This window comes from Strix uralensis, chromosome 4 (assembly GCF_047716275.1).
Source record: "Strix uralensis isolate ZFMK-TIS-50842 chromosome 4, bStrUra1, whole genome shotgun sequence".
In the NCBI taxonomy this organism is placed as follows: Eukaryota; Metazoa; Chordata; class Aves; order Strigiformes; family Strigidae; genus Strix; species Strix uralensis.
Window position 1 is genome coordinate 94256529 of NC_133975.1, and position 14980 is coordinate 94271508.

The 14980-nt window shown below is 42.5% G+C and overlaps 1 protein-coding gene across 9 annotated transcripts in view; it reads right to left on the reverse strand.

The window, feature by feature from the left end:
• The window catches only part of PCNX1 (pecanex 1), a 92145-nt gene extending 78418 nt beyond the window's left edge, over nt 1-13727 (reverse strand). For 8 of the 9 annotated variants that reach the window (XM_074867977.1, XM_074867976.1, XM_074867972.1 and 5 more), the window contains exons 1-2: nt 12861-13727; nt 4573-4781 (exon numbers count right to left, since the gene is read on the reverse strand). In XM_074867977.1, coding sequence (XP_074724078.1) covers nt 4573-4781; nt 12861-13013 — 362 coding nt within the window. In that variant the 5' untranslated portion in view covers nt 13014-13727. Of the gene's footprint in view, nt 1-2768; nt 2826-4572; nt 4782-12860 lie in introns of those variants that run through there. The other variant, XM_074867978.1, reaches the window with a different exon arrangement.
• Nucleotides 13728-14980: the final 1253 nt, after the last annotated feature.

Below are 14980 nucleotides of genomic sequence, written 5' to 3' on the forward strand. Positions count from 1 at the left end.
AAAAATAAGTTAACTTAAGAGACAAATCCATCATGAGTTAGCAGAACAATTGTGGTCTGACTCCAGCAAATTGAAGAAAGAAGTGAAAAGCCATCATTTTGGTACAGCAGTGACACATAAGCATGCTCTTATTGATGGCTGTTTACAGAGCCTTCTCTGACCTGATATTATCAATTATTCTAAGGCATAACCAGGTAAGGAGAAGAAAAAAAATTTATCTTCAATAACTTCCATCAGCTTTAGCCAAAGTATTCCTTATGTAAGCACTTCAAGAACACATAAGGACGTAAAATGAAGTTAAAGACTAAACTGAAAAATTCTCACTTAATGTTTAAGTTCAGCATACATTATGATGACAACTGAAGATATAACAAAGAATACCTTCCACAGAAAAATGAAATTCCTTTCCTGTTTGAATAATTCGTTGAGAGACACTGCATATGATTAAAATATGTCCTATGAAGTAGAAAAATAAGTCAATGCAAATAAGCTCTCACACAGAGAACTGGGTAGTTAGCCATGGTTGGAGAAAGAGGCAATTTTGTCTAGAAGTGAACCAACATATATCAGCGTAAGCAACAATACAACCCAACACCACCACTCTACTCACAGCTGCTATATTTTGTGACAGCACACACAAACTAATGGATTAACAAAAGCTAATAACAAACAATAACAAATAAAGTCTGCAGGAACAAGCGGGAAGTATAGATTTCTAGGATTAATCATTGTATGCATAAGAACCTGCACTACAACAGCATGTAGAATCCTTTAAGAGCTATTTTCTGCTAGTGTTGTGGCCATTCCTTTCTGCTATTAAGTTCCACAATCAGTTTCTTACAGTTTACTGACTTCATACCCTAGAGCAAGTGCTATGCTTTTCAGTTTGGAAGCAAAAAAACCTGAAGTTACTACACAAATTGAGAAGACTTGAATAAATTATGTCCAGCTACCTGAAATGGAGATTGCTGTGGAAGAGGCATTCAGAGACCACACAAAACAAATTAAAACTAATATTTCTAATTATTAGTAACTGTCCTATCTGAAATTATTATCTGCAGCTATATTCCATCAGTGTGTCAGAGACTAACCAAAAGTCTGAAGAGGCTGTAAGCCTACATGAATTCAGAAGTTTAAAACCTGACTTACACTGATTGACTAAAGCAATCTGATATTCAGAGTAGAACTTCTAGAGATAATTTGGAATGAGCAATTCTGATGTCAGGATAAAGCAGAGGAAGCATTTTATTATTTTCTTTTGAATACCTTCTTCTGTCCTTAATTTCCAACTAAAATAGCAGGATAACTAGTCAGGAGGCTGCTCTCAAAACACAGCAGAACTACAGCACATACTGCAAATACTAGACCATGACGGTTTCAAGTATCAAGAGAAGTTTTCGTTAAAGCCTGAATCACTAATTATAGAGTCAAATAGGCAAAACAACTCCAAGCTCAAGGACACATCTGCCAGCCACAGAAAACTGCAAGAAGAAATAGCAAAGGCAGGGCATGAGTTGCAGAGATTACTTCTTTAATTTCTCTAGCTCATACTTGTTTCAGTAGACTGTACATAACTCAAAGATGTAACATTGCCCAACTGTCAGTTTTATTTTGTAGAAGTACATGTGAAATTCACATAGCATCATGATTACAGGTCCCCCATGCTGATGAAGATCAGGGACAGCAGTGTCACTAGGTTAATGCTTTATGACACTTTGAACCATAGTTGTCACTGACACAAGAAAGAAGCCATATTCATACTGCCAAAAGCAAGACAGACTTAAGTGTTTTAAGGTATCTGTGTGGGTCCACTGATACCCAACAAAGATTACACTTGTACTGTTCCTTCTACCTTTTAAGTGAGATTAGGAGACAATCCCCATTACTTGTTCTCGTGAAACCTCACAAAAGCATTACTAACACTACACCCTTAAGTATGAAAGCAGCAACTGCACTAGAAGCTACAGAAGACAACTCACATTCCTATCTCTAAATTAAGGCTAGCTTCTTTTGAAAACATTAACTAGAGAATTTCAGCTTTAAAAGAGGATGAGGAAAAATAAGGCACTTCTTACGGAACAGTAAGTTGTTCTTCGCTTAAGCATGCCGAAGTTTTATGAAAAGAATAAAACCCCTCAGAGTTGGATCCTATTCACAAACTAGTGTGAACCAAAGATAAATGAGCAGTTCATGTAAACCTACAAATGACAGCACATAATTTTAGTCCAATACCTGAAAGCTCCACTTTGCAGATAAACATCCTCAGAAAGAAAGAACAGCGGTTCTTAGAAGCTAAACAGAACCCTGAACATAACTTTTGAATAGAAACCAGACTATTGCTGAATCCTTCAAAAATACTAATATTCACATCTAAAGTGGTCTCAGGAAGGGTGTGTGGGGCAGGGTAAAAACTCTAGGTCAGCTTTGCACACTATACTATATATTCATATTTATTGGTACCACATGCTGTACCCTAAGCTATCAAAATTAATATTCTGATTATGCAAATATTTAAGGTAGGGGAGATCTAAGCAGACATACTATCTCCACCTTATGCTAGGGGAGCAGAGTTTAAAAAAAACAAACCCCACATACACACTTTCTTCCAAGACTGTTTTTTTTAATTAGTGTTCCAATTTAACTTACTAAGAAGGTGACAGCTCAATATTAAACACTCATTCTACATCCCCTCTACTGGTTTGAATGTTACCCCAGAGTTCTTGTAAGCTTCCAGGCAAAGATTAGTATATACTGTACATCCCACTTACCAAAAAGTAACTCCGTAATTTCTGCATTGACCTTGTTCCCAGTTCTAGTTAAGAGACCTGAAAGTGGGAACAAGGATCATATAAAAGTTAATGAAACTTTAGTTGGCAAGCAGGACACACAGCAAACTAACCTCTACTTCTGAGCTCACAAATGTTTATAATGTAGTAACTTGTCCCATGTCAGCTGCTCCTTAGACAAAACAGAACTTCTGAAACATCCAGAAGTAATTCACAATACCAGTCGAAAGAAGTCCCTTGCCAAGTCTTGGCTACTGTTTTGGAAGCAAAAGCTATATGGCTAAAAAAAAAAAACAAACCCACAAAACAAAACAGAATCTAAGGATCGCAGCTAAAACATGCATTAGCAAGGTTGCATTGAAACAGAACAGACCACTAGTTTACTTTCATGAATTTTATTAAGCAGAATAAGCATTAACATACATTTAGGCGAGCATTCTGCCAAAACAGCTCAATACAGTTTTAGTAAGGTATATGGTGATCTAAATGGAGTCACAATTAAAATCAGCAGGTTCAGTTACCAAACACAACATGGAAAAAGGGTCAGGTTATAAAAGATTGATACAAGAAGTTACTGTATATCAACTTTAAAGGAATCTAAGACACTGTTTTTGCTAACAATACCTGAGCTGAGAGCAGATACAGAAGAACTTAAGACCCATCTCCTAAGAAGCTACCCCATATGCACAGTGAAGTCCTTTTACTTCCAGGCTCAGCATTTCCAAGAGCATCACTTTCACACTTCCTTTCTTTAAGGATCCTGATAAACAGACTTAAGAGGCTTCTTTCAACTACACTTCCTTATAGCATATGTGTCCATGTAGAAGTTTCAGGTTTGGGGTTTTTGTTTAAGTTTTTTTTTTAAGACAACACACACAACCTTTTAAGAGTCAGGACAGCATACTAACTGCCTCACTTTGAAAACTATTCATGGCTACTAGTACCAGAAACTCACAGACAAGAGAAAGGTCTTCTGTAAAAGCTAAAAATTCAAGGTTGATTTATTTCATGCAGTCTAACTCTCAAGATGGCCTCAATTATCTGGAGCCAGGCAGAGGCTTTGATAATAGAGCTGGTAACACATCCATAGCCTGATCAGACTGGTTAGGCTGGCCTTCTTGATGAGTCATCTTTTGTTCTTCTTTCTCCAAATAGTCTGGTCAAAGGAGGAAAACCTCTGGGGTTTTTTTATGCTAGTGACAGCAAAGATCTCTGGAAACAAATCACCTCCTATTCAAGTACTTCAGAATCGTCGTCTTCATTACTGAGCTGAGCAATTCAGAATTTCTAAATTCACAGGACAGTGTTCTCCTGGAGTAAGACTATGACTGCAGTCAAGCATTGTATCCGACTCCTGCTTTTGCAAAGCTACCCTTTTAGAGATAAATGACTTAGCATGTACTATGTGGTCTTTGACAGCTAAATTTTTAAAATTAAGTCTACTGCTGAAATAAGATTACATGTACTGGTTGTGTTCATTAAGTATTTAGTGACCTAATCAGCACACATTTTCCACACTATTGTTTCAGCGCTTCCAGCATTTTCGACATTGTCCTGGAACTCCTCTGGGGAAGGAACCAGGAAATTAACATGAATCCATCATTTCAAACCAAATACATAAATAAGTCTGCTTTTAAAGACCAGACTGAAACAGTCTGTCAGCACTACAGAGGACTGCATCTATATTCCTCAGCGCTTATTTCAACCACCATTCCAGTTATACATCTGATAAAAACAAGACTGTTTATCATCTGAAGCAGAACACAAGCACCAGCAGACACCTTACCTGGGCCCATTGCTGTCCTTCCTCTTGGCTGAAACATTGCTTTGTTCTGGTTTTGCACCTCTGTCCATATGCTCACTGGCATTCCTCTCCACAATTTCTCCCTCATCCAGTGCCCTGTGCAAACGGTAATTCACCATCTTCAAAACGATAAAGAGAGCTGCTATCACCGGGCAGTAGACAGCTACTATCATCATGGAAGAAGGAAGAGCCTTTCAAAAGAGAGTAAGAAAGAGTTAATGAACACAAGGTCAAATGTCCATTAGAGTACATAAAGCTATCTAGAGTTCAACTGTTTCTTTCATACAGAAAATATTGATCATACTGAAAACGAAGGTTAAACACACATCCCCTACAGTCAAACTTTGTGTGAAGATTGTTAGAAATCTAGCAACCTAGAAAAAAGGAACAGTGGAACGACAAGATACCAAAACACCGCAGCAGCATGCTAAGCAGACCTATCACTGAAGCTCGAGATCCAAATTCAACTCTTGTTCTCTTTTTCCAGGCTATTGGAATGCAAGACCTAGACTAGGAAAACTAGAGCTAGCATGATTTTTTGTGTCACACCCAATATTTTTGATTAGTTGTTATGAAGAAAAAAAGATGGGAAGATTTTATGCAACTTGAAAACTAAACCAAGCACAGGGTATGACCTTATTTCAGGACTGGTACACAGCACCAAGTCCACTTTGGAAAGATCGACTTGAGTTTGACGGCATGGTGGATGGGAGAAAACCTGCTCAACTACCCAACATAGACATTTTGACTTAGCTTGTCAGCTTCCAACAGCTACTCTTGCATAACAAAATAGTGATCAGTCAAAAGTCAAACTTTTCCCTACCTGCATACAAAAAAAAAAGGCTGTTGACATTTGTTGCTCACACATTTGAGCAGTAGTCCACAATAACCTGCAAGACCACACACTGCAAAGATTATTTGTGCTACACTATTACATGCCCATGGAAAGGCAGCCAATGCAGATGTTCCAAAGAGAATTTTTCAGCTGTGTCAAAGGGGGCCAGAAGCCATGTGAAAAACCTCACTGAATCCAACTTTTGAAATTCCACTCAGAGTTCAGACTTCTCATGCAACTTTTGCCAAGGCCCATAATGATTTTAGAGATCGATCACTTCAGCAACAGATATTAAGTGTGGCCTAACAGCTATTTAAAAGAAGTGTTCGGAGTACTAGTTAAACTTCAGGTTTCATTTCAAGGCTTTCACCCTTCTAATTCACCTTTTATTCATAGTTTTGCCATTTCCTTAAGTAGTCACTAAACAAAATGAAATATTAACTCTTAGTCTTCATCCACAAATAGACCACTTTCTTCATAAAAGCAGTAAGAGTCTGTTCTCAAATATCTTGCTGCATTACTTTTACTCCACTCATGGTGTACTTTGATACCAAATTCCAACAGCCATATATATACACACACACACAGACATAGGACAGTCAGAATTAAACAGCATTTGTTGCCCAGCAAACATTAATTTAGCAGATGAGAATAAATGAACTGTCTTTTTAGACCTCCTAGCCTAAGGTAAACTCCAGCTTGACTCATACACCTAGTTCTCCCTCCCTATACAGACCATTGCAAGAGAAGAGTCTTTATGGTGATAAAAGTACCATGCACATTTTGCAGAATTAGAAAGGGAACATGACTGGAGAATAAAACAGAGAGCCCTCTCTGTTCTGCACATAAAGCTAGTTTTAGTCATTTAAAAAGAGATCTGATTACAACATTAATATTTCTACATATACAAGAGCTTATTAGTCCTAGAAGAACTGGAAGTGCTTGTCACACAATTTAATCCATGAGTTTAGCAAAAACACCATTTTAAGAGATCTCCAAATACAAAAAATTGGACTAATATGGGTGATAAAAGAATAAACATTTCTGAATATTGTATTGACTGTTGATTTCAGAACAAAACCAATCTTTAATCTGGCTGCTTTCTGGCAGTAAGCAAAAAACAAATAATCAATGTAACATTTCTAAAGCCGAACAAGTATAAATAATTGAGTCTGGAATCAATCAGGAGGCAGCTTACTTATTAGGATTATTTTCTTAAAGAGATCAAGCTTAACCTACCTTTTCCACCAAAACAAGTTAAGTCAACACCTAACATAACATTTGAAGTAGGACAAGCAAACTAAGCTGAGGTATGTTCACTTAGATTTTGCATGCTGAGCTGGACAAGACCCTAATGGACACAGAGATTCACTTACCAAGCACCACCTCAGGAGGACAAAGAGGAAACAAAGCTATTTAAAAACAGCATCAGTAAGCAACCAGGAGCCACAATGACGCTAATGGCATCCACACAACCCCTGAAGTAATGCTACAAAGGTTTCCTCAAGAAATACCACGCTTCCCCGTCCAAGAACTTCAGAGGCAGCTAGCTCCCTGCAGGCAAGGGCAAGCCCGTTAACTTTGGCAAAATAGGTGAGCTTCCTGTACCTGCTAAGCAGTCTGCTACCCAATCACAAACACAACTACAACTACCTTCTCCTTTACAAGCACCCAGTGTTCAGAAGCCATTACCAGAAGAGTCACTTTAACACTAGATGACAAAAGCTAGAGTTAAGTGTATAAAAGGCAAGCCTATACTCTTCTGACTAGAGAGCTCTTCAATTTGTCCCTTCCACTCCCTCAGCAGTGAGGTCACACAGTGTATCCAGTTTATCTTATGGAAGGTGAAATCTACACATTCTGTTCTGCAAAGGAAAGCTTTGAGAACAAGTGGGGAAAAAGGTGAAACACCTCATGTAACTTGCAGCAAATCCAATAAAGAATTAAAGAGTGCTTTTTCTTCATGTCCTGTTTCCACAGGATTGCAGAAAGCTAAAAATAAGTTAACTCACTACTTTTTATTCCTCATATTCATTAGTAGTTGCTCCTCTGTGGATAGGGCATATACTCTGGGAATAGAAGAAATTCTAGCATGTCTGCATACTCTGCTGTCTGATGATACTTTATACTAAGTCTCATGCTGTGGCACAGCAGTGCTACCCATGGTACCTGCAACTTGTCTGCATTCCAGCCTCAAGAGGAATAGTTACTGCAATCTAACCTAAACCACTGCTGCCTTCTCTATTTTTCTTTGCCAAACTTAGAAGCATTCAACTTCCATTTGGGGTCTTCTCTTCACAAGCCAAGGCAAATTCAAGTGAAATTAGTACTTTAAACTGTGCTTGACATTTTACCACATTTGAGGGGAGACAGGTCTCTCACCAGCATAACTGAGTATCCTATACAATACCATTTTCAAGATTGGAATACAAATCTAAGTCCTACAAACTTGCAGTTAGATCTCATTTCAGTTCTCTTCACAAATACTAAAGCATTTTTATTGGGCACAACAGATGAAAAACCTCAGGTTAGAGCTTGTTAGCAGACACCAGCTGGCTACAAGTCTGTAGTTGCAACAACATTTCAGACAACATCCCATTTAACTGCACATCTCCAGTCACTTCCATTAACACCAAAAGAAAACACACTGAACAGCAGTAGTCAAAACTGAAGCTCTTGTAGAAGAAAGAGCTAGACATGACCATACAAAAACTGCCTGCTTTAATTACATTCTGTTGAAAACTTCAGTCATCTAATGGTGAACAAACCCAATCATTAGATAAACTCTTCACTACAAGTATTTCCCTAAACCTTAAAGTGAAGTAGTACTCCAAGATAGAGAGAGGGGAAGGACATTGATTTTCCTACCACCTTCCCCTCAGGGGTTACTTTCTAAATTTATACCTTTCAAGACAGCATATGAAATCCATACTATACACACAGCAAAGGTAAGATGCAGGAATGCACAGCTGATGAGTGGGACTGTCCCTTCTGGAAGCTGCTGGCTATTAGGTCATATTGGGTTTAGGTGATTTCAGTTGTATCACAGCACATCTTTTGTGAAAGAGTGGGTAGAGAAAGCTTTAAGCATTCCTAGATTCCAGTGGTCAACCTAGAACCGAAAAGAAATTTCAGACCACTAGTTACAGGACTACAATATTCCCATTTGAACTACAAAGGTCACTCTATCTTGATTCACCATTTCAAATACCTAAACGCCAGGAACCAGAGGGAATTTCACTGATCACAGGCTGTGCTGCATACTTACTAAGAACCAAAGATTATATGGATCTTAGCTAATCATATCTAGCTTTAGCTAGACACTACAGATGCAATGAGGTTTCCAGATTCTTTTCAAAAAGAGATGTGTAGGTGTTACCTGTTGAGAACATCCACAGGAAAGTCTCCCAACCCAAATCAGATTTGCAAGCCCTTACGTAAAAGTGATATCAATCAAACATTCATTAAGCAGTAACAGTTGTCTTGTAAAATGACTTCAAGTTCAAACATTTTGAGGCCAGTATTTTATAGAAGCACTCATCCAGGAGACGAGGAAAGATAAAGAAACAGTAGATGTATTTTTGTCACCATTTTTTGTTTATGAACAGCCAGAGCCCTTAAGAACTGCTGTTATCAGGAAGCTCATTCAGTTATGAGTTATCTAGTTTTTGACTGAAACCTCAAGCTGTGCAAATGAAACTCGAGTAGCCAAGAAACTAGATGTGGCTTAGAGAATGTGGGATACCAGGGATTCTCATCATACATCCAAATTCAAGTACTTAAACTCTTAGTTTAAGAAACAGAATCTATTTCAGACACTTCACTGGAAAGAGACATTCACATGAAGCTACATTTATATGACCTACTTCTATAACTATGTACACAAGTCAGAAAATCAACTGCGTATTAAGTGAACTGTTGTCTAAATGAGCTTGACTTTGACAGACAAGTTCTGTAGGTACATACAAGCCCATCACCCCAAGCAAGGTACAGTCCTGGCTCCTCTTCAGTCACTGGCAAAGTTCCCTGAGTGCCGGAGCCAAGACTTCACCCCCTCCTGCGCGCGTGGTGGGGCTGAAACAGCATTCCGACCAGGGGAAGTGCTTTGGCAGCCTCTGCTCTTCCCCTCCCCCTTGAAACACTGATGCATAACATTGGCCTCTGCATTTACGGTATTTTTTCCAACTCTACCACTATATTTTACAACCCAGTTGTACAGCTTCCCCATATTGTAGCATATTTTCTTCTCACAACTTGAGTTTTGGATTAAAGTAAAAACAGGGATCAGCTCTTACAACAGATATGCAGATCAACAAACACAGTTGAGTCTGTTACTGAATACAAATATCCAAACAGGATAGATTTAAGTAGTCTAGAAAGCAGTATCTTTGTATGCATGCTGCCAAGCCACAGATCCAAGAGCACAGACTCAAGCAGCTTCACTCAAGCAGACATTTCTCTTCCTCTACCCCAATTCCTCCATTATCTACACTCTTCTTTTTGTCACACTTCCGACAAGGACAGGTTGAGTGATAAATACACAAGAAAAAGACAAGTATCTGGATCTGTATTATAGATACATTTATATATGTCTCTTCTTCATACAGGGCACAGACCTCACTTTCACATGCTTAAGCTCAGAGGGCAGATGAGGGACCAAAGAAGAAAGGCTAGCTGAATTCTCTCTCATTTCTTCAGTTGGTTTGCAGTATGCGTTAAACCCACCAACCCTAACAACCCTGGCAAAGAAACACACAGATTTATGGTATTACTCGCTGACCACAACCATTCCCAGATTCCATTCTGAAAATACAGGATCAATAGAAGGAATGCACAGATGAAAGATTAGCAACTTCGGGTGCAATAAACCAAGTCTTCAAGCAATAAGTGCATCTAAATTACCATATCCAAAAGCGATTAAGTGTTCCATTCCTGTTGGGGGTTAAATAACATCTGAAAAAAGTGATTAGCTTCCTGCAAAATGCATTCAGCCTTGAGAGCTTGATACAAGCAAAGTTCTTGGGGGATCCTTCCGCCTTTGTTGCTACAAACCAATTTAGGAATAACTGCAGTTATTGCTGCCCCAACGCAAAGCAACACCATGATCTTAGAATTGTTTATGTGAGAAAGTTTTATAAGTAATATAAAACCTGAGAGCATTCTAAGACTTTCTATATACCTTGTTTTTTTAAACACACAGGATTGTCTGCCAGCAACAAGTCATTTGAAGCTAGCTTAGAAACTCCCTCCTACACACCAGTGAGCCATGCTCAGAATTCAGATTACGATTACCTAAGACTTTTTAAGCAAGTTCTGCTTATTTACGTATGTTCTACAGTAATGCAACATTTACTGCTTTTTATTCTTAAAATGAGCTTATGAGATGCTAAAGAGCTAAGATGACCATCACGGTTCTGCCTGTTTAGTTTATGTCTAGACAACACTTAAACTGCAGAGGGTGGAAAGAGGGAAAACAGCCAAATATGATTCAATCTGCTTTAACTTGTGACTAATCTCCCTACTTATTCTCAGGGAAGCTGGCACTTGTTGTGGCATCTTTAACTTGTCCAGAGCTATGAAGCAAGACAATTTCTCTGACCTCAACAAAACCCAAAGCAGCTTGCTTTTGCCTGTCTTTTCCCTCTGCACAGGAAAAGAAAAAAGTTTAAGCAACACTGAAGTTTACCCCATAGTATGGGCAACTGAAGCTTAACTGCTGCTTTAGAGCAGCAGGAGACTCAAATGCTGGTCCAGATTTAACAGTTGTCAAAAGACCCATGTACAATATCAATCAGCCCCCCCTCCAAAAGCCTTCTGCACATGCAGGATACAGCTCACCACACCTTTATGAACAGCTTTCTCAGCACTGCAATACTAATTAAATATTCTATCAAAGCAGAAGAGCAGTACTTAAATGTAGCTTTTTTTGTTGTTTGTTTGAGACCAAAAGGACTCTCCTCTTCCCATATTCAGTGGAACTCCAAATAGAAACAGATTCACAGTTTTTATAGAGAGGATCTGCTTAGTTCAAAGTTTTATCTAGCTGTTGTCACATAAACTTTGGTTTTAAAACCAGCTTGTCTCAGCCTGCGGTTTGCTTGCCAGCAGTCTAAAGTTTTCAAACACAAAGCCTTGGAGCTACCTTTTCTGAGACACAGTAATATGAATTAAAAACTAACCATACAGGGCTGCAACCTCCTCTTCCACATTACCTGTTTCTTAGTATGAAGTGTCTCATACTACAATCTTACAAATTGCTTTTTAACAAAGCAAATGCCTGACCCCAGAGCTCTCAGACTCTGCAACTGCACTCACGCAGTTTTTCCTCCAAGGTTTCATTCACTAACATTTTTTCACAAGGCTGTTCCTACTTTTAGTTGTCACAGCATCTGGACCTGACAGACTTGCAAATTACTTTCTACCTCATATGCTCAAAACTGCTCACAACACACCTAGTATGACCATACTTTTCTACTGAGAAAAGTGAAATATTAGTATATCACAAATTACACAAAACTTACACAGAAAGAAAAGCACCAGCCAACAGGAAACTGCCCCCTTCTCTCATAACTGACCATACCTCTCCCATACTTGTTTCCAAGTCCAAATGTCAAGAAGATTACTAGGTTTAAAGGCTAGTATTTTAACAGCTTTGATTCAAGTGTCAGATACAAAGATATATTCAACAGGCATTCTCCCAGACCAAGTCCAATAAAGTCTGGACTCGAGCAAAAAATAAGTAACTCCTCATCAGTAACACACAGTCCAGATACGGTGCCAGCCAGCACACAGTACACTGCACTAGGGCCACATAAACTTCTAGGCTATGGACCCTAAAGCACATCCCTCCCCAGCCTCAAAAGTCAGAAGACAAAGTGACAGTGCTGCCAGGCAGAAACACTGGCTAGATCTGACAGCTTCTACACAAACTGCGCTTTTTCCTGCAATACCCGTAGATCTGCAGCGGAAGCTAGCAGAGTTATGCCCAATTTTGAAGGAAAGCAAACAGAAAAACGATGGCAAAGTGCCAGCGACCGAAGCCCTGCCGCGCCCGGTGCGCCCCGTTAGCGCCCACCCCCACCTTCCCGGTAACAGGCCCGTGCTCCCGAGCCGCCGCAGCCTCGGGCGCCTCCCGACCCGCCTCGACGGCGGCTGCCGGGCCCGCCGCGGGCCACCCCTCGCGGTGGCGAGCGCCGACCGGGGAGCGCCGGCGGCAGGCGGGCCCCGGGGCGCCCCTGCCCGGGGCAACCCGGCGGCGGCAGCGCGCGGGCAGCGCCGCGGGCAGGGGGCGCGCGTGCGGCGGGCCCGCGGCCCTTCCCGCCCCCCTCCCGAGCCTCCCCGCCGTCGCTGAGGCGGGCGGCCCCCCGCAAGGCCCGCCCGCCCCGAGGCCCAGGCCGACACCGATCTCCCGGGCGCGGCGGCGGCCTGCGCTCACCATGTAGAGGGTGAAGGGGAAGCCGAGCAAGAAGAGCCACAGGTAGAGGTGCAGCGCGTTGACCCCAGCGCCCTGGTGCGGGTCCTGGTACCAGCCGCCGCTCAGCGCCGCCCACACGCCCTGGCGCAGGATCTGCAGCACCTGGGAGCCCATGGCGGCCCCGCTCCGCCGAGCCGGCCCCGCTCTATCCGCCCTGCGAGCCCGGGCAGAGCCGCGCACCTCCCGCGCTCCGCGACAGCCCACACGGCCGCAACCGCCGCCGCCGCCTCCCCAGCAACGCCGCCGCCATCTTATGTCCGGGCCCCGGGCCGGCCGCCCGCCCCCGCGCCGCCGATAGACCGGCAGCCCTTGCGGCAGGGGACGCCCGCCCCGCGCGCTGCCACCGGGGAGGGACAACGCGGCGGGGGCGCCCCCTCCCGCGCCTGCGCGCGGCCTCCCCGCTGCCCCCGCCCCCGCCGGGCAGAGCCGCCGCCAGCGCCCCCTGGCGGCGCGGAGGAGGCTGGGGTGGCGCCGGCCGCCTGGGAGAGCTGCTTGTGCCGCCGCCAGCCCCGGGCCGCATCCCGGGCCCAGACCCCACCTACGCGGCGGCGGCAGGCCGGGGTCCGCCCGGAGTACCGGGCGGAACGTGTCCCCCCGTCACCGAGACGGGCTCGTGCCTGCGGCCTGGCCGGGGTGCCTCTCGGGGCTCGTAGCCTGGTAGGATAGGCCTAGAAAATGGAGGGAGACGCAGCCGTCGCCAAGGGCTTTTCCTTCCCCTCTCTGAGGGCCTTGCTCCTGGCCAGGCGCGTTGTCCTTCTCTTGCGGCAAGGCAGGAGGACATTGTCCCTTCTACACTTTAATGCTTTAAAATTAAAGCAAGAGAACAACCTTGCGGATTTTGGAGTCCTTCCATTTACTGTCAATACCTGATTTTACCATGCCTGTCCCCACCATGGGCTTTATTTTGTTGTTGCTTTCAGCACATAGAAAGGCAGAATCACTTGGATTTATTAGAAAGGAGAACACAGCACAGCAGGCCATGGGCATGCCACAAGTCTCTCACAAATTTAAGGCTCAACTTCCCCATACACCTATTTATACAGAAGCTCACTAGTTCTCATCAATCCCCAGCTTTTCAGGCTTTCCCCGTAGACAATCACATTCCACAAGTCACACGTCAGATAGAAAGGGACACGAGAGGAGTTTTGAGGGTGCTGTCAAGCAGGGGAAAGGGGAGGTCTCTTCCTTCAAACCCTACGAATGAGTAACACTGAGGATCCCCCATTAAGTTACCCAACTCTCCAGTCATATTTGGGAAAAGTAGCTTTGAGGGCACATTATGGTACTGTCTCTGTGGTGGCAGAAGGATCCCATATAGGTTCTAGCCTGAAAACAAGTTATTGGGAACTCCAGCAGATACGAGACAGGGGCATAGCACCTTCGGGGGCTCTGCTGCAGAGAAATTGCAGGAATTAAATAACCCGAGCACCCCGTCATGACTCATGATGAGCATGCATTTGGGATGGTGTTTTCAAGAGGCTGCGTTAATGCCACAGTCTCCACAGTGTTTTTCTCCCTGACAGTTAGCGAACCAATGGCAGCATTTGGCTATTCTTGGAAAACCAGAAGACAGAAGTGACTGACTCAAAGCAGATGTAGATGATCTATTTTTTGTTTCCCCAGTGGGAAAGTAGGGAGAAGGGATGGACAGAAAACCCCAGCCATGATGGCTCACTCCCCCACTATAAACAAATAAACCATTTTTAACTTTATTGTTTCGGATAGTGCATTTTCAAATACAGGAATGCTAGCAATATTTTGCAAAGGAGCATTTTTTCACTCTGTCAAACAGGATTGAGATATGAAAGGAAAAAAAGAAGGCGGGGGGAGAAGAGGGAAAAACTAACAGAGGATTATCATAGATGGGGAGGGGGATTACCCTTTATCCTTTTGGGGTAAAGCCAAGCATGACAAGCCTCACCAGTTACAGTAGGCTCAGAAAAAATAAAACTGTTAAGCCTGTTTCAACTACGTCATTTGCCAAAATACCATTAAAAACTGAAATTACAAATACAGCTGTTAAAAGATGAAGCTTTTAGGATGTGTTATCCCTAACTATGATACTGTAATGATCAGGATTA